The sequence below is a fragment of the Enhydra lutris genome, unplaced genomic scaffold, assembly GCF_002288905.1.
Source record: "Enhydra lutris kenyoni isolate GAN:26980312 unplaced genomic scaffold, ASM228890v2 scaffoldscaffold6, whole genome shotgun sequence".
Lineage (NCBI taxonomy): Eukaryota > Metazoa > Chordata > Mammalia > Carnivora > Mustelidae > Enhydra > Enhydra lutris.
This window is the reverse complement of record NW_019154090.1, coordinates 30641949-30664811: the sequence shown is the minus strand read 5'-3', so window position 1 is coordinate 30664811 and position 22863 is coordinate 30641949. Positions and strand designations below refer to the sequence as shown.

The 22863-nt window shown below is 48.1% G+C and overlaps 1 protein-coding gene across 3 annotated transcripts in view; it reads left to right on the top strand.

The window, feature by feature from the left end:
* Positions 1 to 22213, top strand: part of LOC111141345 (Ras association domain family member 2) — a 41763-nt gene extending 19550 nt beyond the window's left edge. For 2 of the 3 annotated variants that reach the window (XM_022493820.1, XM_022493821.1), the window contains exons 3-12: positions 5253 to 5343; positions 7426 to 7501; positions 9475 to 9626; positions 11880 to 11974; positions 12950 to 13110; positions 13904 to 14005; positions 15035 to 15086; positions 15540 to 15661; positions 17166 to 17263; positions 18298 to 22213. In XM_022493820.1, the coding sequence (XP_022349528.1) occupies positions 5285 to 5343; positions 7426 to 7501; positions 9475 to 9626; positions 11880 to 11974; positions 12950 to 13110; positions 13904 to 14005; positions 15035 to 15086; positions 15540 to 15661; positions 17166 to 17263; positions 18298 to 18367 (987 nt within the window). In that variant the 5' untranslated portion in view covers positions 5253 to 5284 and the 3' untranslated portion in view covers positions 18368 to 22213. The remainder of the gene's footprint in view (positions 1 to 5252; positions 5344 to 7425; positions 7502 to 9474; positions 9627 to 11879; positions 11975 to 12949; positions 13111 to 13903; positions 14006 to 15034; positions 15087 to 15539; positions 15662 to 17165; positions 17264 to 18297) is intronic. The other variant, XM_022493822.1, reaches the window with a different exon arrangement.
* Positions 22214 to 22863: the final 650 nt, after the last annotated feature.

Sequence of the window (22863 nt, the reverse complement as noted above, 5' to 3'; positions counted from 1 at the left end):
CCATTCATATGTTGATGGACACATGAGTGGCTTCCATCTTTCAGCTGTTGTGTTTTATGCTGCTATAGATGTGGATGTATAAATATCTCTTCAAGATCCTGCTTTCAGTTCTTTTGGGTATATACCCGGAGGTGGAGTTGCTGGATCATATGCTAATTCTATTTTTAACTCTTTGAGGAACTGCCGTAGTGTTGTTCACATTGGCTGCACCATTTTACATTGCCACCAGTGGTGCCCAAGGTGCCCTATCCTTCCACATTCTTGACACTTGTTATCTCGTGTCTTTTTGATAACTAGCCATTCTAACACAAATGAGGTGATAATGTGATTTTGACTTGCTTTTCCCTAACAACCTGCTATTGAGCATCTTCTTCTGTGCTGTTGTTCACTTGTATGTCTTCTTTGGGAAAATGTCTATTCGGTTTCCCTGCCCATTTATTAATTGGATTGTTGGGTTTCTTTTGCTATTGAGTTCTCTGTGTTCCTTATATATTTTGGATAGTAACCCTTTACCAGATTTATAGTTTGCAAATATTTTCTCCCATTCTGTAGGTGGCCTTTCCATCTTGCTCTTTGTTTCCTTTGCTGTACAGAAGCTTTTTAGTTTTATGTAGTCCCACTTACTTATTTCTACTTTTGTTGTTCATGACTTGGGTGTCATATCCAAAAAATTGTTGCCAAGACCAGTGCCTAGGAACTTTAGTTCTGTTTTCTTCTTTAGAGTTTTACAGTTTCAGGTCTAACTCATTTCAAGTTATTTTTTTTAAAGTAGCCTCCACACCCAACATGGGGCTTGAACTCATGACCTCAAGAGTTGCATGCTGTACTTGCTGAGCCAGCCAGGTGCCCTTCAAGTTAATTTTTGTGATTGGTATAAGATAGGGGTCTAATGCCATTCTTCTGCATGTGAGTTTCCAATTTTTCCAACATTCATTGAAGACACTATTCTTCCCTCATTGAATATTCTTGGCTCCCTTCTCAAATATTAATTCCATGTGCATGGGTTTATTGCTGGGCTCTTAATTCTGTTCCATTAGTTTATATGCCAGCATCATGCTGTTTTGATTGCTATAGCTTTGTAATACAGTTTGAATTCAGGAAGCGTGATGCCTCCAGCTTTGTTCTTTCTGAGGATTGCTTTGGCTGTTTGAGTTTTTTTGTTGTTCCCTATAGATTTCAGGATTATTTTTTCTGTTTCTGTGAAAAATGCCATTGGAATTTTGATAAGGATTCTGTTGATCAAGAGGTGGCTTTGGGTAGTATGGACATTTTAACAATATTCTTCTGATCCATGAACATGGGATATCTTTCCATTTATTTTATTATTATTATTTTTTTCAATTTCTTTCATCAGTATCATTCAACTTTAGTGTGAAGATCTATCACACACTTGGTTAATTTATTCCTAAGAATTATATTTTTTGATGCTATTGTAAATGGGATTTTTAAATCTCTTTTTCAGATAGTTTGCTGTTAGTGTATAGAAACACAACTATTTTTGTATGCTGATTTTGTATGCCACAACTTTACTGAATTCATTGATTAAATCTAACAGTTTTTTGGAAAAATCCTTAAGATTCTTAAAAAAAGATTTATTTATTTTAGAGAGAGAGTGAGTGTGTATGAGTCAGGGGAGAGACAGAGAGAGAGGAAGAGAAGCAGATTCCCCACTGTGAGCGGAGCCCAACTCAGGGCTCAATCTCACAACCCTGAGATCATGACCTGAGCCAAAATCAAGAGTTGACGCTTAACTGACTGAGCCACCCAGGGGCCCCATGGTGTCCTTAGGATATTCTATGTATAAGATCATATTATGCAAACAGAGACAATTTTACTTCTTCCTTTTTGACTCGAATGCCTTTTATTTATTTTTATTGCTTGAAGACTCTGGCAAGGATTTTCAGTACTGTGTTGAATAGGAGTGGTGAAAGTGGACACCCTTGTTTTACTCCTGGTTGCAGAAGAAAAGCTTTCAGGTTTTCACTGTTGAGTATGATGTTAGCTGTGGGCTTGTCATGTCTGTCTTCTATTATGTTGAGGCATATTCTTTCTATACCTAATTGGTTGGAGTTTTTGTCATGAAAGGATATTGAATTTTATCAATTGCTTTTTTTGCATCTGTTGAGGTAATCATATATGATATCCATGTGTGGAACTATCCTTGTATCCCAGGGGTAAATCCTGTGATTTACTTGATCATGTTGTATGATCTTTTTCATGTATTGTTGAATTTGCTTTGCTAGTTGTTGAGAATCTTTACATTTACACTCACTCTTTTTAGGTATATCAGCCTGTAGTTTTCTTTTTCTGGTGGTATGTTTACCTGGCTGTGGGTAGCAGGGTAACACTGGCCTCATAAAATGAGTTTAGGAGTGTTCCCTCTTCTTCGGTTCTCTAGGAGAGTTTGAGAAGGATTGGGTATTGACTCTTCTTTAAATATTTGGTAGAATTCACCGGTGAGACCATCTGGTCCCAGGCTTTGCTTTTCTTTTCAAAACCTGGGAGGTTTTTGATTACAAATTCAATCTTACTCATTATTGGTTTATTCAGATTTTCTTTTTCTTCATGATTCAATCTTGGTACATTATATGTTTCTAGAAATGTATCCATTTCTTCTAGGTTATCCAATTTATTGGCATATAATTGTTCATAGTAGTCTCTAAGATGATTTGCATTTATCTGGTGTCAGTGGTAATGTCTCCTTTTCATGTCTAATTTTGTTTATTTGGGTTTTTTCCTCTTAGTCCAGCAAAAGGTTTGTCAATTTTGTTCATCATTTCTAAAAACCAGCTTAGTTTCACTTATCTTTTCTATTGTTTTACTGGTCTCTCATTTATTTCTGCTCTGATCTTTGTTATTTCCTTCCTTCTTCTAATTTGGGGCTTAGTTTATTCTTTTTCTAGTTCCTCGAGGTTGTTTATTTAGGATCTTTCTCTTTTCTTAATGTAGGTGTTTATTGCTATAAAGTTCCCTCATAGAACCGCTTTTGTTGTATCCCATAACTTTTGGTATGCTCTATTTCCATTTTGTTTGTTTCCAGATATTTTTGACCTCCATTTTGATTTCCTTTTTGACCCATTGGTTGTTCAGGAGCGTGTTGTTCAATTTCCACATATTCATGAATTTTCCAGTTTTCTTCCTCCTATTGATTTCTAGTTTCATACCACCGTGGTTGGAGAAGATACTTGGTATGATCTCAATCTTCTTAAGTTATGAAACTTGTTTTATCTGTAATTTACTTTGAAATGCATAAAAAATAAGTGGATTGTTGAATAGATAAAGGAATGTATAGCTGGACAGCTGTGTGATAAGGATAGTAATTTTTCTTAAAGACTCTTATTTATTTATTTAAAATATTTTATTTATTTATTTGACAGAGAGAGATCACAAGTAGGCAGAGAGGCAGGCAGAGAGAGAGGAGGAAGCAGGCTTCCTGCTGAGCAGAGAGCCTGATGCGGGGCTCGATCCCGGGACCCTGGGATCATGACCTGAGCCAAAAGGCAGAGGTTTTAACCCACTGAGCCACCCAGGCACGCTAAAGATTATTTATTTGAGAGAGAGAGAAGACCATGGGAGAGTGAACATGAGTGTGGGGGAGGGGCAGAGGGAGCGGGAGAAGCAGACCATCGCTGAGCAGGGAGCCCAATGTGGGGCTCTTTCGATCCTGGGAGCCTGGGATCATGATCTGAGGCAAAGGCAGACACTTAACTGACTGAGCCACCCAGGCACCCCAGCAAATGTTAAGGGTAGAATAAGCATATATCCATGGCTGTTCATTGTCTTCTTCTTCATCTTTATGTTTGAAAATTCTCATAACAAAATGCTGGAAAAAACTTGGGGGTAATGTCATTCCCCAGAGAGAGCCAATCCTTCATTCCTTTATATACAGATAGACACATGCCAGGGATTCTTAACTGGGGGAAGTTTAGCCCCCAGGGGACACTGGGTAATTTTTTTTTTTTTAAAGATTTTATTTATTTATTTGACAGAGAGAAATCACAAGTAGGCAGAGAGGCAGGCAGAGAGAGAGGAGGAAGCAGGCTCCCTGCTGAGCAGAAAGCCCGATGTGGGGCTTGAACCCAGGACCTGGGATCATGACCTGAGCCGAAGGCAGCGGCTTAACCCACCTAGCCACCCAGGCGCACTGACACTGGGTAATTTTTGATCGTCATGACTGGATGGTGCTGCCGGCATCCAGTGGGTAGAGGCCCGGGATGCTGCTAACAGTGCCCTCCGATGCAGAGGACAGTCTGCACAACAAAGAATGTTTTAGCCCAAATGTCGACAGTGCTGAGGCTGAGAAACCCTGTCATATATATCTGAATATCTGAATATTTATACCCATTCATATTAATGTGTATATACATATATATATATATATATATATATGAGACTGACTAAGGACCTTCAGATTATGTACACACACACACACACACACACACACACATATGTATATATACACACACACATATTTTAGGCTTACATATATATATATTTTTTAAAGATTTTATTTATTTTATTTGACAGACAGAGATTACAAGTAGGCAGAGAGGCAGACAGAGAGAGAGGAGGAAGCAGGCTCCCTGCTGAGTAGAGAGCCCAATGCGGGGCTTGATCCCAGGACCCTGGAATCATGACCCGAGCTGAAGGCAGAGGCTTTAACCCACTGAGCCACGCAGGCACCCCTAGGCTTACATATATTTTAAACAAACTTGAACTCATGGTTTTGTAACCTTTGTTTCCATAACATGTTGTCATTTTCCCAGGTAATTAACTGCCTTAAACCTTATCCTATTTTAATGGCGATTGTAGGTGTCTATGCTAGATTCATTGTGCCCAGCTCTGTCTGGGCATTTTCAGGTGGCTGGCCAGTCTCTAGTGTACCTTAGTGGAGTTCGAGTCTTCCCTGACAGACACATCTCTATTCTGCATGGTGAAGTTCTCTTCAGGGAAGACTCGTTGGTCACCCTTGGGACTACCTTGGGCATCAACATTCTTAGTGACTGGAGCATTTGTTCTGGGGCCCTCCAAGGGTTGTCAGTCTCCCCTTTGGGTGTTTTTTTTTCCCCCAGAGGCTGTGCCAAGCAGAGGCAGCAGCCAGCAGTGTGGTATCTCACTAGCCCTGGGTCAGCACTGGGTTGCCCATTGGATCTGGGGTGGGAACAGAGAGCCACGTGCCCCCTCCCCTGGCCCAAGTTCTGCGTCCCTAAGGACCCAACTTGACTTTGACCTCTGTCTTTTTTCAAACATAGGTCTCCCCTTCTGATGAAAAGAGAACAGAAGAATGGACTACAGTCACCAAAACTCCCTCGTCCCGTGCGGACAAGATAAATACATCTCCAAGTAAGATTTTTGGCTTTAGTGTTGTGCCCCCAGTGGCCAGTCCCGCGTGGATGGAAGCCCCTGGCAGGAGAGCCTCTTCTGCCCATGGGTGGCAGGGGCTCCATGTCATGGACAGCGAAGCAAAGGGGACCTTCAAGACACAGATGGTGTCCTGGAAGGAGGAATTAATGGTGGTTGCCCCTTGCGCTGTCCGTGGTGTCCCCTGAGGCAGTCCCCGCTGGGTCATATCCCTTTGCAGCTGGGGGTCTGACCAGAATGGGCACAGGTGACCCCTGAACAGAAAGAGACAGTCTTATGGCTTTATATGCACTCAAATCTCTTGAGCTCAGATTTTTTTTTGCTAATGGGAGCCAGAATGGACTTTTTCAAATGATAAGTTTGAGAATAGATTTTTCTATCCAGCACAGGGATTCGCTCATACTGAATGCTCTCTATCTGACCTAAATGTTTAACTCATCCAAGGCCAAATTGTTTTAATTCCTTTACACATATTTGGCCACATACAGACACGCAGTTGTGTGAACTGCGGCTCGTTCTTATTGCTTCACTGAGGGATTTCTCCAGGGCCCTCGACCGACTGGCCAGTCATTTTAGATCTCTGTGCTCAAAAGTCCCAAGCAGCTTTTGCGTTAGGTTATTTGGAGTCACATTTTTCAACTAATTCATTTAGGTTTGCATAGAATGACTCCGATTTTTCTAGGTTTAACTTGTCAGGAGCTTCTTGGAATTTCAAGCCAGCTCTGACCTCTGGTATGGCCCCAAATCGCTCCCACTGAATGGCGGCATTCAGAGAGTCCAAACTTTTGCCTGAGAGCAGGCAAGAGCACAGGGCGATATCTTCAAGCCCCTGCCTTCCTAGCCCTCAGGCACTAGCATGCACCTTCAGATAAAACCGGAGTATATTGTTCTCAAGTTGGATAAGACCTCATACAAATCACAAAGGTGGGAAGTCCGTCCAAATCACAAAGGTGGGAAGTCCTTGCTCTCTCTCGTTCAGTAGAGCTGTGTTTCCAGGGGCCACCTGAAAACCAGGATTTAACAGCAAAGGAGGCTAATATAGGGTTTCAGAGGGAGATTTGCAAGTTAAGAAAACATTTTTTAAATTTTTATTTATTTAAATAATCTGTATACCCAACATGGGGCTTGAACTCACGACCCTGAAATCAAGAGTCACACACCCCTCCCACGGAGCCAGCCAAGCACCGACCCCAATTTTTTTTTTTTTTTTTTAATAAACTTGAAAGCACTTAGAATAGAATAAAAAGATAAAACCTTGTAGAACAGAATATTGCCAGGGCCCAGAATCCCCTCCTGCCCTCTTGTGGTCACTGCTCCCCGAGGTGAACTGCTGTCCGGAATTCTAACACCCATTTTGAACTCTATATACATGGGATCATATAATACGTGGCCTTTGGAGTCAGGCATCTTTTCCTCAACTGAACGTCTGTGAGATCCATCCGTGGGGGCTGTGGCTCATTGATATTCTTGTTACTATGTAACATTCCACTGTGTGACTACAGCTTCCTTTATTCATCCTCTGCGCTGTTGACAGGAATTTGTGAGTTTTTAAACACGCTGTAAGGTCATGTCTCTGAAGCATTAGTCAGTGGGTCCAGACCGTCCCTTTTAACTTGCTGCAAAGCCTAGAAGTTCCTGAGTCTCCCGAAAGCCTGTATTGATTGCCCTGTCCTCACAGCAGGGGTGAGGAAGAAAAGATAGTGGGGCCCCAGCAGCCTTGTACGTGGACTTAGTCGTGTGTTTGCCTCTGTGAATCTCACCTCACCAAGGACTGCATGTGGAGTTTGGTTTGGGGAGTGTTGTCAGAGCTGCGAGCCTGGGTTTGCTGGAGTTGTTCCTTGCACTCAGTCTCTTCTAGGTGGGATCTGTTCTTGACCTTGATCCTGGGGAAAATGGAGATGGGGGTGGTGGCTGTGTGTGTGTGTGTGTGTGTACGCATGTGTGGACGGACACCCAGACTGGGGCAGCTGAAGGCCAGGTTGGAGGTGAGAAAAGAGGGAACAGGTGCATTACAAGTGGCTTCAGCTGAGAATGTCACACCTTTTGTATCTTGCTTGCCCTAAGGAACGAACTTCTCCTTCATCTGAAGACCTACAATTTGTACTATGAAGGCCAGAATTTGCAGCTCCGACACCGTGAGGTAAGGAGACCGCGGGGAAAGCCTGTGGGCCAGCCCAGTCTGTCTCCATGTCTCCAGGGTCTTGGGGTCCCTGCCTCTCCTACCCCCACCCAGGGGTGGTCTCTCATTGAGGATGTTAGCAGGAGCTCCTGGAGTTCTTTGGAAGGAGACCCCAGGCTTGTTTTGTTCTAATGAGGATGAGCTTTTCTGTTCCAGAGATATTCCTGGGGTTGTGAGCCTGGGCTAGCCTCTGCTTCAGAGGGGGGGTCTTTCAAAGGGGACGTTCATGAAATGATCCTTTCCCATGGCTCTCAAGCAGGCTCTTTCTTCTTGGGCAATTCAGGAATCTTACCCAGTCCTCTGTGTTTACACACCTGGGCCCACATCAGTCAGCTCGGCGTGGAAACACTTGGCCCTTCTGTATGACTGCAGTGGTCTTCCTCGGGTGCCTTCCTGGGATGCCCTTTGCTCTCCGTCCGGCTTCTCCCAGCCCCCAGCCTGAATCTAAGCTTACTCATCCCGTATCCATTTCCATTAAAGCCTGTTATCGGGTAGATGGTGAGTTATGGAGGAGCCAGGTGGAGTAATTTATACTCAAGTGTTCTAGGCTGATAAGATGTGTGTAATACCTTCTAAACACATTTTCAGCTCATCAAGCCATGGCGATTCAATCCACAGAAACAGATATCAGATGGTAGAATTTCAGCTACAAGGGCAGGCTCGTTGGGGAGAGTATGTGAGATGCAGTGGCCTTTTCTGTGTCCCTCAAACCAGTCCATGCAGGCAAAGTCCTACTGTGGGTTAAATCCTGTCCTAAAATCATACTATGTAACAGTAGGCATGCCAGCCTCAGGCTTTACCAGCTAGAAGGCCCTCTATACGGCCTGCTCTTACATAAAGCCTTTCCCCCCAAGACCCCTACCAGCCTGAAAGTTGTTCTCCTCCTCTCCTGCCGTCTTTGGCTCTTCCCTCCTCTCTGTCGATGATCCTGGGATCTGGGTCAGTTGTTTGTTGGCCGGGTGTCCTCTTCATCCATGTGGCTCATCCCGAAGACGTAGCTGTGGCCCAGGTCTGACAGCTGTAGGTTTTTCTGAGACCCTCTAAAAGGTCTGACCCTTTTAGGCACTGCCCTTAAAGCTTCTCGTAGTGAGTGGCTCAGCCATTTGTAAGATTTTGGTCCTTGGATAGCTTTTCAGCAGTGTGTCTTATAGAATAAATTCTCAGAATGCTCTGTGATTACATAGAGACTCATTATAATAAATGAGATTCAGTTCTTTGAGACAAAACACACCGATGCCCTTAGAAGGGTCTGATGTTTAACTTGTTAGCAGTCAACCACCCTTGAGTATAAATTTGGAATTCTTAGAGGATTTAGTCACCTCTTGGAGAGCCATAATGTAGCACATTAGCTAATTAAAGGCTCTGGGATGTTATGCTGGTAAGAAATCTGATGAACATATCCTCTCCCAGCTCATGATCGCCTGACACCCTATTTAAGGGAACGGTTGATCTGCGAGAGGAGCTAGTATTCGATAGAACAAACTAGGGGAAATGTTACTGCAAATCTCCTTCATCCAGCAGGTCAGATTGGTAAGCATATGCTCTAGCTAAAGACATATCTTCCCATGGTGGGGGAGGGGAAAGTAGCTAATTCGAGAATCTGGCTCTGACTTCTGTTAGCAAGGCTCATCTCACTCTAAGAGATGTCTTCTTCTTTCTTTAAAGTATAAAAACAAAACAAAAAAAACCCCACCCTTTTTATAATTGACACACATGTGCTTGATTTCAAGGCAACTTTTGTGTTGACCTTGAGGTTGTCTTCAGGGCATCAGGGGTCGTTTGCGGTGGGGTGTGTCTCAGAGCTGGCCTGCGGGTGTAACTTGCGTGCGCCCAGCCAGGACGCGTCAGGGGCGCTGTCCATTGTCCCTGGACGTGCTGCTGGCTTCTGCGGGGTTTTCGGGGCTGGCTCACGGTGCCAATTGCTTTGTGGGCAGGAGGAAGACGAGTTCATCGTGGAGGGGCTGCTGAACATATCCTGGGGGCTGCGACGGCCCATCCGTCTACAGATGCAGGATGACAATGAGCGTATTCGCCCCCCGCCGTCCTCTTCCTCCTGGCACTCTGGCTGTAACTTGGGGGCCCAGGGGTGAGTGAAGAGAGAGGGGAACGGGGGTGACTGGGGTTCTGTTCTTAAATGTCCTTGAGCAGAGAAATGCCACCTTCTTCCAGCAAGCTTGACCCTGGCCCCCATTCTCCCCACCTACACTACGTACCTGTTCTGGGCTTAGGAGGAGGAGGAAGGAGCAGGTGTTGGTGTGATCAGGCCACTGTGCCTGTCACCACATCAGAGGGGAGAAACGCTAAGGCCTGGTTGCAGTGTGTCCTCCCTCACAGAGAATTTCTGAGTCTCTGGGGGGGTGTAGCCCGTGGTGAGCTGGGCCTCACCTACAGATTTCTAATGGAGAGCCGGCCCCGGCATCTCCCCATGGGGACCACTCCTTATAGAATGACCCTGCTCTGGAGACAGCAAGGGCTTGAACCTTGTCTCCAAAGCTTTCCATGACTTGGGGTGGAGGAACCTGGAAGAAGAAAAGGAACATCACACCTTGTCCAAACCGCTCCAGCGAGGCCAGCCAGGGGACTGCTTCCTTCAGGCCACACCCGGAGCTGGGTGACAGTGTGACAGTCAGTAGTCTGGGAGGCTCCCTCCTCTGGATTCCCACTGCAAGGTCTGCAAAGCCCAAGACTGGTCGCCCCCTCCCTCTGCTGCCAGCTGAGTAGCCAAGTGCCATGTTTTGAGGCCTGCCCTCTCCGCTGGGACTTCCTTCAGGGGCTTCAGTTTTGGGTATCAGTGACCGGCCGTGTTCTGTCCCCAAATTGGCTGGTGCTGCCCTGAGGCCAGAGTGTGGGGGATGTGTGCTGACCTCCCAGCCAAAACCACGGTGACATGTTTTCTGTTTTCAACCGGACCTAAGCCATCTCTGTTGGACACACTGGAATTCTGCTCAACTCCGCAGCCAAATCCATCTTTCTCTAAAGTTGAGAGACGCCTACATGGTGGCCAAGCCCTGGAGCTGATGTGCTTTCTTTCCCAGGGAATTTTAGGAGAGAAGTCGCCCGTCCCATCAGCTGCTGGGATGTCTGGTCAAGGTTCTCGGGCTTCATTTCCTTGGCTAGTTTCACACTCTAATTTGATTTCAGCCCTTTTGCCTTCTTGGATTTCCTGCGGGCCAAACCCTTTCCATGGCCGCAGCCGGACGACGCCCAGGCTGTGTTCCATTGCGCCCCCTCCACGAGGGGATTTTGAGAATGCCGTTGACTGCATGATTTTTGGCTGAACCTGCTGGCGCGTCCTTCACTCCGCACACTCATTTCTCCTCCCTTCCCTGCAACATCCAGCTGGGCTTGGCTGGTTCTTGAAACCCGTCAGGGCTTTTGAGTGGGTTGTCAGGACCGGTAACGAATGTCATCCCCAATGCCGGCTAGAATCAAGCAAATACCTGGGCCACTGGGCTAAGAAGGGGGCTGAGACCAGTTTCTGCTGCGGTGAGGGAGTGGGCGGTGGGAGCAGCCCTCCCCAGCTCCAGTCTGTGGTCAGAAGTCCAGAGTTAGACCACAGTGGGGAGTCCTTCCAGATTTTCAGTTTTTATTGTCTTCCCTTAAAACTGTCATCCCTGGATCCTAAGTCCCATCTCGACTGGATCCCAGGGAGCCTATGCTCTTCTTACTATGGAATGGTCCTAATGGGTTAAATATGGTTCTCCTCTCTGCTCAAATCTCCTGTTGATTTGGAGTATGCATCTCTGAGTTGCAGTCTTTATTCTTTTTGGGTCATTTGCCAGTTATCCGGGCCTCTGCTCAGGCTGGCTGTGTGGGGTCCAGCTTGGCTGAGCATCCCGTCTGGCAACCCCAAGGACACTATCATCGGTGGCCCTTCCAACGCTGCTCTGACCCTCGTGGGCAGCCAACGTATTGTGCTTCTCCTTCTTGAAGATGCCAGAAGCAATTTCTGAGTTACTCCTCCAACAGAAAAGGATCTGAACTGGAATCTTGTCTGGAGAAGCAAATGCTCATTGTTACAGGGTTTTCCAAATATGCCGGAGAACCTGTATGTGCTCAGAAATAGTGCAGACAACACCTGGGTTTTGTTCTTTGGTGTTCTCCATCCGGGCTTGATGAACTGGGGGCTTGTGTTGGAGCGGATGCTGGGAAAGAGCATCTTCTCCAGAACACCCCCTCCTCTCCCAATGCTCAGCCCTGGAGCGGGGCCAGTTTCACGGGCTGCCCGCACTGGGCTGTGCTGGTCCCCAGCCCGGCCCAGGCCAAGTGCTCTTGCAGGAGAGGGAGGGTCCCCCTGCAGGAACTGAACCAGTCTCCGTTTTGTGTTCTTTCTCCCCAGCACCATCCTGAAGCCCCTCACCATGCCCAACATTCAGATCTCAGAAGCGGATGCCCCGCCCGAGGGCGAGCAGACACCGAGCCCCACAGGTACAGGTGCGGCAGGAAGGGTCCCACTTTGGGCTCACCTTTGGGAGGACTGATGTGATCTAGATGCTGTAAATGGAATTAATAAAAGTCACATGGTTCGAGATTTAACGAGTGTTCAAAGGAGGCAGTCGGAAGTTCCCCCATTTCTTCTCCCCACCATAAGTGGTTCCCTCCTTAGAAAATCCTCGAAGGCATTCTTTCTGAGGTATTCTAGACAGGGAAAAGCAAATACACAGCAACATGCCTTTATGGTTGGAGGCCATTTCTTTTCTTCCTCTTTTCTGTTTCTGCACATCCCTGTTTCTGTTGGTTTGCTTTGAGGAGTGTTCCACACAAATCCGTAGAGAACTTTGGCTTTCTTATCCAGCTGTGTTCCACTGTGTGGAGAAAACGAGAGCTGAATCGCTCCTCGCTAATGGACGTTGAAGTCATTCCAGTCTTTTGCTGTGACAAGCGGCAGTTAGTGGCCCTGGACACGTGTCATTTCACACATTTGTCATGTCTGTAGGATGCGTTCAAGTGGAGTGTCTAGGTCTGAGGCATTTGTAATTTTGATAAATACTGTCAGGTCCTTATGTCATGCTTCTCCTGTGCCGAACACTATTTTCAGTGCTTTGTGTGAATTAATTCAGGAAACCCTCACGACAACCCCGTGATGGGGGTGCTATTAGTATGCCCATCTTATAGATGAGGGAACTGAGGCGTAGAGGGGTTAGTGAAACCTGGCAATGGTGGAGCTGGGATTTGGCCCTGGGAATCTGGCTCTCGAGTCTCTCCTCTGAATCTTGTCACTGTATTGCTTCTCCATAAATTATACCATAGGTTTTTGCCCTGGCAAGAAATACTGTTTTGATGAAATGTATTTCAGGGGGAGGCCGTGGCTGGTACCGACGGTAGCATTGGCCACAAAGAGGGGACTGTGTGCAAACCGCCACAACCCTGGGCTGGGCAGATGGAGCTCATCTCTCCCTTCCCTCTTAGACTCCAGGGGCCTCAAGCCCCTGCAGGAAGACACCCCCCAGCTGATGCGCACACGCAGTGATGTTGGGGTGCGTCGCCGTGGCAACGTGAGGACACCCGGTGACCAGAGGCGAATCAGACGCCACCGCTTCTCCATCAATGGCCATTTCTACAACCACAAGGTAGAGAGGATGGGGGAGGGGAGGGGCTAGGGGTAGCCCCAAGGGAATAAGGCCTCTTTTGGGCAGCGGTCACCTCAAGGCTACAGACGAGTGGGAAGCCAAGTTTTGCTATTCTGTCTTGGGTCATGGGTGGACTGCAGGCTCTACGGGCTCTGGGAGGGATGAGGGACCCCAGATCAGAGCCCCCCATAGGGTGGTGGGTGAGATGACCCCACAAACATCAGATTTTCCCTGGAAAATCCACATGTACCCCCTTCCTATACCGTGGGCCTCTCGCTTCTGGGTGGTCTCATTTTTCTGTGAGCTGTGTGCTACCCACTGAGGCAGGGCTGCAGGACTCAAATCAGGGGGTGTCTGTGCACTACCCAACCGCCACCTGCCAATTCTAGGTGATCCTCCTTTCCTCCCACTGCCTGGTCTGAATCCAGCCCCAGAAGCAAGTGCCTCACAGGAGGGGTCAGAGACCCCTTGCATTGAAGTCACAGTAGAAGGGGCCTTGTGCATGTTTTCTTTGGCGAGAGGGCCTTCCTTACTGGGTCCATTCCCCCTCCTTGCTGAGCTCAGACCCCTCCAGCTTCCCATGGGGACAGTGGGGAGGAGACAACCGGAGTTAGGCACAGCTCTCTGGGGTGGGGTGGGGGAGGAGGGGGAGTCTCAGGGTGCACAGGGAGAGTGCCCTTGTCACTGTGCCCTTTACCCCAGGTCATGGGGCCGGGACACCTGGGTTTTAGGGCCCAGTTCTTGTCCCCTCTTGTCCCCACCTCCGCCCTGAGCGGTCTCCCTCTATTGACAGACATCGGTGTTCACGCCAGCCTACGGCTCCGTCACCAACGTCCGCATCAACAGCACCATGACCACCCCCCAGGTCCTGAAGCTGCTGCTCAACAAATTCAAGGCAAGTTCCCTCCGCGGGCTGGCCTTGGAGGGGTGGCGCAGGGGCCTGCGGCGCCCCCGAGGTGGGAAGGGGGACCGAGGAGAGTGTGCAGTAAGCACACTGCCCAGAGGGGCACTGGGCACTGGGCGAAGGGGCCTGGGGTTTTCCGACCCAGTGGCATTAGTATCCCAAGGGAGATTGTTAGCCAAGCAGCTTCCCAGTCCCCAGCCCTGAAGCAGACCCACTGAATCCGAAGCCCAAGGACCAGGGAAACTGTTTGGCAAATGGCAGGAGATTGGTCCGCTGAATTCTGAGAAGCAGCCCAGAGCCCAGGCACAGACCCCAGGCCCCAGGCACACACCTCAGAGCCCAGACACAGACCCCAGGCCCCAGGCACACACCTCAGAGCCCAGGCACAGACCCCCCAGGCACACACCTCAGAGCCCAGGCACAGACCCCAGGCCCCAGGCACACACTTCAGAGCCCAGGCACAGACTGGCTTCTGAAACACATTTGGGAAACGTATTCTGAAAAATGAACTTCAGTACACGTGCAAGTTCTAGTACATGAGTCCGTAAAGTCCTGTTACTCTGCAGGTTTTACACGATCCCTTTACAAGAAATCTTTAGGAGACCGGGATCCCCATTTTTCCCTGAGGCCACTGTCAGCTGGTGGTCTCGGGGTTCAAATCCCCAGCCGTCACCTGCTGATTGGAGGAGCCGAGATAGTGACTTAAGCTCCCTGTGCTTCTCCTTCGTCTTCTGTAAAATGAGGGTTCACGGGACCCAGCTGAGGGCCTGTCGGGAACATGAGATGAGTTAACACGGGCCAAGTGTGTTGCCCAGTGCTTGGCAGGGTGCCAGAAAGGTGAGTCCTTCTCATCGACTGTGATCGGCCCCTCTCCTCATCCCTTCTGAGAGCTGGAGAGAAACGGCTCCCCCTCAGAAGCACCGAAAATCCATTTAGCTTTGCAGCGTTCCAGAAGGAATGGCTCAGAGGTAGGATATGTAAATACTCACTCTCTTCAAGCATCTCTTGTTTCTGATTCAGATCGAGAATTCCGCAGAGGAGTTTGCTTTGTACGTGGTCCATACCAGCGGTGGTAAGTCTGAAAAACACAGTGTACTTGAAAATGTTTACGTCCCTCAAATCATCCTCCTTTGCTTGTTGTTTGGCCTTTGGAAAGTTCCAAATGTTGTTTGCTCCTGAGGCTGGTGGGGTCACTGTCTGAGTCCACTGGGGAAGGCCGTAGGTGGTCTAAAACCTAACTGCTTATTTAAAAGACAACCAGATTTTCTCGAGAGGTAGATGAAACCGATTCCTCCCATGTAGCGTCTTACAGCGGGGTTGGAACCTGGTAGTTTTGTCAGGGAGAGCGGGGAGGGAATGGTTGCTTTGAACCAGAATTGTTCATTCACAATTCAGTCTCTTAACGTACGTGGCCACATCTTCTAAGGGGCCTGGGCCATCCGGGCCCCTGAGTTGGCCGCTTCTTACGGTGAGAAAGGCCTCAGGCCAAACTCAGGGCTGTTCCTGGCTGTGTGTGTGGTTTCAGAGAAACAGAAGCTGAAGAACACCGATTACCCTCTGGTTGCCCGAATCCTCCAGGGACCGTGTGAGCAAGTCTCCAAAGTGTTTCTTATGGAGAAGGACCAGGTGCAGGAGATCACCTATGACGTGAGTCCCCTTCCGGTGGGCGGTCTGTCCTCAGGAGGACAGAGATTTGCTTGGGTGACGTGCAGCTTGACTTTCTGGCCAAGGACCAAGTCCCATTTTCCTGCCGTTCCTCAATACCAGGTTTTCTTTTCTTTTCTTTCTTTCTTAAAGTTTAATTTATTTTTTATTTTTTATTACTTTTTTCCATCTTTAAAACATTTTCAAATTTCTGATTTTTAACATTTAAATATTTTTGTTTATTCTAATTCATTTATTTTATTTTTTGAATTTTAAAATTTATTTTCAAAATTATTTTATTTTTAATGAAACATTTTATTACGATTAAAATTTTTTTTAATTTTTAATTTTTTCTTTCTTTTTCTTTTATTATTATTACTTTTAATACCAGGTTTTCTTGAAGCAGGAATGGTCATGAGGCCGGGAGAATGAACACAAAAGCTAGGCGGAGGGCATGCGCTGGGGGAGCTGTTGAGGGAATGTTCTGGCACAAAGTGGTTTACACTGAAAGAGTAAATGTCTTCAACCTTTCTAGGGTACTGTAAGGGGCTGAGAAGTTTCTGCAGACCTCTCTCAGCAACTTGAAGCTGTTGGCAGGGATTTTCCCTTATCTTGTGTGTTAGTCAGCTTTTGCTACAGTAACAAACATCTCCAAATCCTAGCTGCTTGCCACAGCAAATGTTCACTTTCTTGCCCAGGGCACCGCAGGCTGGTGGCTGCCTGCTCTGCTCCCAGCCTGGGGTTGAGTTCAGATGTGTGTGGCACGTCTCAGTCGGAGACCCAGGTATGAGGGGTAGTGGCTTCCTGGGGTACACTTCCCAGGGCAGCTGCCTGGAGGGCGAGATACAAGACTGACCCTCATAAGCTCCTCTGAAACCTCCACTCAAACGGACCTTATATCATGTCCACACACATTCCATCGACCAAAGCAAGCCACGAGCAGCTCAACATGAATAGGCTTTTCCCATGGAAAATAGTTGATCAAGTAGGAGGGGGATTCTTGTGGAGGCGAGGGGACAGCTGCTTTAACTTCAGCTCACCTGGGGGCACCCTCACCCCCATGGCCTCTCTGGAGCAGGTTCCCATTTGGATGCTCGTGTGAGACTCCAAATGCAAATTATCGTCCTGAGCCATGGGTCCCTGAATCCCGATAGGGCAGAACGTACAGGTCTATTGACTTGGGGGTTCAGGTGTTCTCAGCATCGCTGCCTCACGAGAGAGTGCTTTGCATGTTGGATAGCAGCTTGTCGTGCATTTGGACACATGGGATGAGAGATGAGAAGTTCTAAGATCTGTGTCACGGATAGGGAGTGACCGTCACCACAAACTCTGTGCCAGCTGTGAGATGAACAGGGCTTGGCTACTGTAGCCTTTAAAGAAATCTTGGATCTGAGCAGAAATAGGTTTCCTTCCCCGTTGCACCTTGCATGAGACAGACAACAAAAGGAATTGGAATAAGTTTGGGATAGGGCGTGCACGCACCCAAGACGGATTTCTTCCTCCCCAGGTGGCCCAGTACATAAAGTTTGAGATGCCTGTCCTAAAAAGCTTCATTCAGAAGCTCCAAGAGGAAGAAGATCGAGAAGTCAAGAAACTGATGCGCAAGTACGTATGGCCAGCCCCGGGGCAGCTGCTTGGGCTTCTTCTTGGGACCCCGGGCCTCCCGGGGACTGTGCTGAGTGGCTGTGTGGGCCTGGGTCCTGGGGACCTTCTTCCTAGGGACTCCCTGTGACACATGTGGATCTCGGATGGGGACACAATGCTTAAGTGTGTTGTTCTCTCTGCTTCCTGGGTCAGCTTCTCATTTTGATGTGGGACAGAAAAATGTTCTGGGGATTTCAGGAAGGCTGTCTTAGTGGTGGAAAGTAGCCTGAGCTACCTACCTCTGAAATCCTTCTCTCCTACCCTTCTTCCTTCTCAACACTTCTCTTCTGGAAATTACATTTGGCTTGAAAAGTCCAGTAAAGCTTCTCTCTGGAGAGGATTTTTTTTTTTTAATTTTATGATCGTAGTGTCGTTGACATACAGTGTTATATTTGCTTCAGGCGTCTGGCGTAGCGATGCAACGGTTCCATACATTATTCAGTGCTCACCATGATAAGCGAAGTCCCCATCTGTCACCATCCAACGTTTTGACACTTTATTGACTGTCTTCCCGACGCTCCACTTTTCATCCTTGTGACTTTTTATCTTATAACTGGAAGTTCGTACCTCCCAATCCCCGTCACCTGTTTCACCCTATTTCTCTGGGGAGAATTTTACGATTTTTAAATTTTTTTTTGCCATATGTATTCGTAAAGTGGACAGCTTTCCATGGATACGGCAGAACAATTGATTGATTTCTGCCCCTGGAGAATAGTGCCAATGCTCTATTTGCTCTAACAATGATGATCGCGCGAAAGCAGTTAACATTTACTGAATGCTACTGTAGTCCGATTGTCTAGTTTGGATTGGGTCTGCTCAGTTCCTCTCCTCTGGGTGCGGAAATGAACACAGGCCACACAGGGTGGCTGGCGGCTGGGCCACTGATAGAAGTGAAGGGACTGACAGGGGGCTCCCAGGAACCCAGGCTGTGGGGGAAGATCAAGAGGGAGCATGTGTTGCTTTCTGCTGCCCATTGTAGCTGTTCCTGTCCCCAGGTATACTGTGCTCCGGCTCATGATCCGGCAGAGGCTGGAAGAGATGGCCGAGACCCCAGCAACAATCTGAGCCACACGAAGGAGGGTATCCAGACACCACAGGGGCCGCCACTGGCACAAGAAGACGCACAGGAAGCTGGGAGCCTTCCTTCCATGGAAATGTGTAGCTACAGACCCCTCCAGCTCCTGTGGAACCACCATCCATTGCCTACAGCAGGATGGAGAAGCCAGCAGACAGCTCCCCATCCTTGGATCCCCACGCTCCTCTCCTTTCTTTCACTCACAGGACTTTTGAATTTTGTTATAAGGACCCAACATGTATGTGTGTGTGTGTGTGTGTGTGTGTGTGTGTGTGTGTGTGTATGCACTTGAGCACACGCATGCACTAGTAAGCGCGTGTGCACACATGGTACATATCCACGTGCCTACCTGATATTTACACGGAACTGAATTCCGAGCCACCAGCACCCACCTGGGGGGTTGACATTGATGTCTTCCCTCAAGGGCCAGGGAGCAGCCACGCATGTTTGGAAGGGAAGGGGTTTCTGCACACTCACCATTTGGGGTATTTATATATTGGTGGAGATCCTCCCTGTACGTCTAGAAAGACTGGGCATTGGAAATTAACAAAATAGCCGCCCCATGCCCTTGGGGAAGGTCAGATGGAAAGAGAAAGATAAATCATCTGTGGGATAGATGCAAGAAACCCACAAGTTTTTACACTGGAAACTTTGTTTAAAATAACAAAGATGTATGTGATCTGTGTGGATTCTGCCTCTGTCCTCACCTCTGTGGCCATGCCTAGGAGAAGAGAAGAGACTGATGCCTCACTCAGCATGCCAACCCCATGCCGTGGAGGCCAACCCCAACTCTTTGGCACCTCCTTGAGTCGAAGGAAATGTCTCATGGGTTTTTCCGTGGCCAACTGGCTAGTATGGCCCGGACCTGGACTTGTCCTTGGGTGGTGACCAGAGTTTCCCTCTTTAGGGAATCACAGAAGCTCCTTGCTGAAGTGACAGATGCCTGGGAGGCCAGCCCATTTGCCATCATCAAGGGCTCTCCCTGCACTTGGAGCTGAAGCCATGTGTTTGAGGTCAAGGCCAAGGGTTTCTTCTTCCCAACCACAGGATTCTTGCAAGTTGCCCTCAACTTATGCATGGAGATGGACTCCAAGCATGAGGAGGACCCTGCTACTGACTGAGTGTGGGGCTCAGGGAAGCTCTTTGGGCTGCCATATGCAGGTGCACGTGGAGGGTGGAGCTTCTCTGAGCAGGCACCTGGGTGATCTTTGGAACAGACCCCAAATGGGGGAGAAAGAGTAGGACAGTCTGTCCCCTGTGTCTCCTCTCAGGAAGACCACTGGGTAGCTGGGCATCAATGTGGCTGGTACAGTTTGAAGAGGGACAGACAGATGCTGAGAGCAGAGGATCAACCAGGCAAGGGTGGGAGCTCCGAGCAGCAGGTGTCTCAGCCTTGTTGGGGGATGGTGTCCCCATCTCTTCTCCTCTCCAAGAAAGGTTTGGGGAACCGGGCAGTTGGCGGAAGGAGAGCCACTGATCCGTGTCTGCAAAGAAGGGGGATGCTTGCAGCAGAGCCATTCCTGCCCCCTCCTGCCCCCTGCTCCCTTGTGTGGCTTCCGTAGCCTCGTTAGATGGCTTGCAGCTGTGGTCTTGTTGACTTTCACAACGATGGCATGCTGCCACCTGGCATCTTGCCGGGGGTCTCTCAGCAAGGTGACCTCCTCTTTGGGGACAGCGCCACCAGCCCTATGGGCCGTGGACTGGAAATCCGGAGGCTTTAGTCTCCATCATACCCCTTGGTGGGCCTCCTGCAAAATGCACAGAAAACCCCGGGGGCAGGGGGAGAGGCTTCCTTTGTTAGAGCTGGGAAAGAGCCGGTTGGTGAATGCAAACAGACTTCCTGAGTTTTGCATTTGCGAAAATGACCTAAGAAATTCTCTTCCAGTTACTTTTATTTTGAATGTTCAAAGCCTGTGTTGGTCCCATAACTCTCCTTGGTGGGTTAGGCAGAAAAATTTCCACAGAGCAGATGACTAACTTCTAACTTTTGTTAGATGGCGACTTCTGGTTTATAAAAGTTCTCTTTGATTTGCACTAGCACTACAATCGCTTCAATATGGAAATGTTGCAAAACGTAGGGTAGACCTGGCCTCTTAAAGATGGGGTTGAGGGGGGCGGGTGTCAAGGTGAAAGTCAGGGGAAATCGCATCTTACAGGATACATTCCCCTTACCATGGGCTGTACTTTTCCGTTTTGGCCCACCCTGTTTGGAGATCATTTCTCACATCCTAATAACCCCATCAGGAATTTTGGAAAGGTCTTTTGAAATAGCAGTGGCTGAAACAGAGACATTTCTCCATGGTGTGGAGCCGGATTTTCTCACTGGTATCGTATGGCTTTGCAGCTTTGAATTCCTCTACTGATTTGTGTGGTTTTATGTAACTGCGTGCAATGAACCTGAAATCGGGTGAGGAACAAAAGGCCAATTTATAGGGTTTTTTCCCTAACTTGTGAAAAGCAGGCTAGCCACATCTGGCTTTCTTTTCCTGGGGGGTTGTGTTACAAGGTGATCAAATGAAGGAAAAGCCTGAGTCTCATCTGGCTGGGGGCGGGGGATGGGGTCCGTTCTGCCAGGTGTTGGTGGAATTAAGCACAAGGTCACATTTTCAGTGATCACGTGAGTGGGCAGGTGAAGAGTTAAAGGGGGGCGTAGGAGGGCGGGGGAATCTTGGGGAAGGACTGACAAGCACAAGCAGCAGGCTTGCCTGTGTGGGCTGGTGAGGAATGTGTGCGCCGGGCTCCAGGCTGATAGACTTGAATTCTACGTGAGGTTTAAGAGAGAGGAGATTAGATTAGCCATCCACCCACTAGGTCCCATGCTAGGACCAAGAGCTGAGGTTTTGGTCTGAGACTTCAAGGAGAAATATTCACACCCTGTCCTTCTCCCTAGCAGAAAGAAAACAATACACTCTCTTGGAGATCCCCATATAGACATTTTATCACCATTGTAGATAATAAGACTTTGAAATATAATGATACACACACGCAAATCTGTTCTCAGATGTAAAACTTCTTGGCACAATTCTTTTCTGCAGGGTCGGGTGGTTATTTTGGTGTCAGGAGCAAAGAGGTGCAATGGCTCCCAGCAGGGCAAGAAACTCTCTTAAGAGAAACTCTCCTCCCCCTTCTCCCGCCTCGAAAAATACCAAGCTCCACGGCACAGAGAATATGGTGTCATAGATAAACGGCCAAGAGAGAAATTTTCTACGAGCGGGGGAATTTCAGGGTCTCGTGGCCAAACCATGATGTGGGAGCGGAGATAGCAAGCAGGGAAGGTTCCCAGCATCCTTGAGGCCGTAGCACACATTTCCGAGTTACTGCTTAAGTTGTTTTACACAAAGTCCTGCTTGAGTCAGGTGAGACGAGAATCTCCAAGAGAGGCAAATACAGAGAAACGTGGCAGCCCTTCTTTCAGTCGAACGGAAAGCGTTTCCCCTGCCACGGAAGGTTATAGCGCCCCCTATGTTTGAACCAAGCACAAGACGTGAACAAGCCCGGAAGGGAAAGCCCAGTTTGTCCTTCGGAGCCTTCTCAGCAGATTGCAGACCAGCTTCCCCGGCTGATGGTTTCTGGTGTGTTAGTGCTAGTGTTTCTTCAGGGTTTCCCCACTTATGTATGTTAGCTTTGCGAGGTATTCGTTTCTTTATCATACCTTACCTTCAACAATGGTACATGACCCGGTTCAATGTTTGGTTCTGAACTTATAAACTGATGCATCTGGGTATCCTAACATCATTTGACGAGGCCTCAGAGGGAGCCATAAATGTCTGTAACATTTTGATGTTTTCATGCACCTAACTTAGATCTTGTTGAAATAAAGCACTTTTCAAAGAGAAGTTGCTCTGTGGATGAGTCCATGTGTGGCCGCTGGGGAGGGGACCCCTGCCTTGTGGGAGGGCCGGGGATGGGGGTGTGAAGGCATATCCAGGGAATAAGTTGATTTTCTTCCCTAAGAGTTTGTGGTTTGAACAGGCTCAGGCTTGGCTGTAATATTCCAAATAGGAAGTGAAATGAGAACGTCCCTTAGGAGTCTCGAGCTCAGGTCCTGCTGGAGCCAAGAGTTGTAGCAGAAAGAGCTGGGTGGGAATACCATTGATGCTGGATTTTACCCTGACTCTACCCCAGGCCTGTTTTGATCCTGGGCCCAAATCATGGAACCTTTTGCTAGTCCTTGGCCATCTTAGTCCTTAGTCCTTCCCCATCTCTAAAATGTCTGAGCCACCCTGTAGGGGAGTGGGGACCTGGGCTTGCCTCAGGAGTTACCTCTGCTGGAGGTAGCTCCCCGGGGGTTGCCAAATGTAAGACCCCAGATGAGGTCCCAAGTTCTACCCTATGGTGTGGGGCCAATGTTGGTTAATTCTGTGTCAACCTGGCTAGGCCACAGTGCCCAGATATTTGGCCAAACATGAGTCTAGATGTTGCTCTGAAGTGTTTTTTTAGATGAGATTAACATTTATATCAGTAGGCTTTGAATAAAGCAGATGAC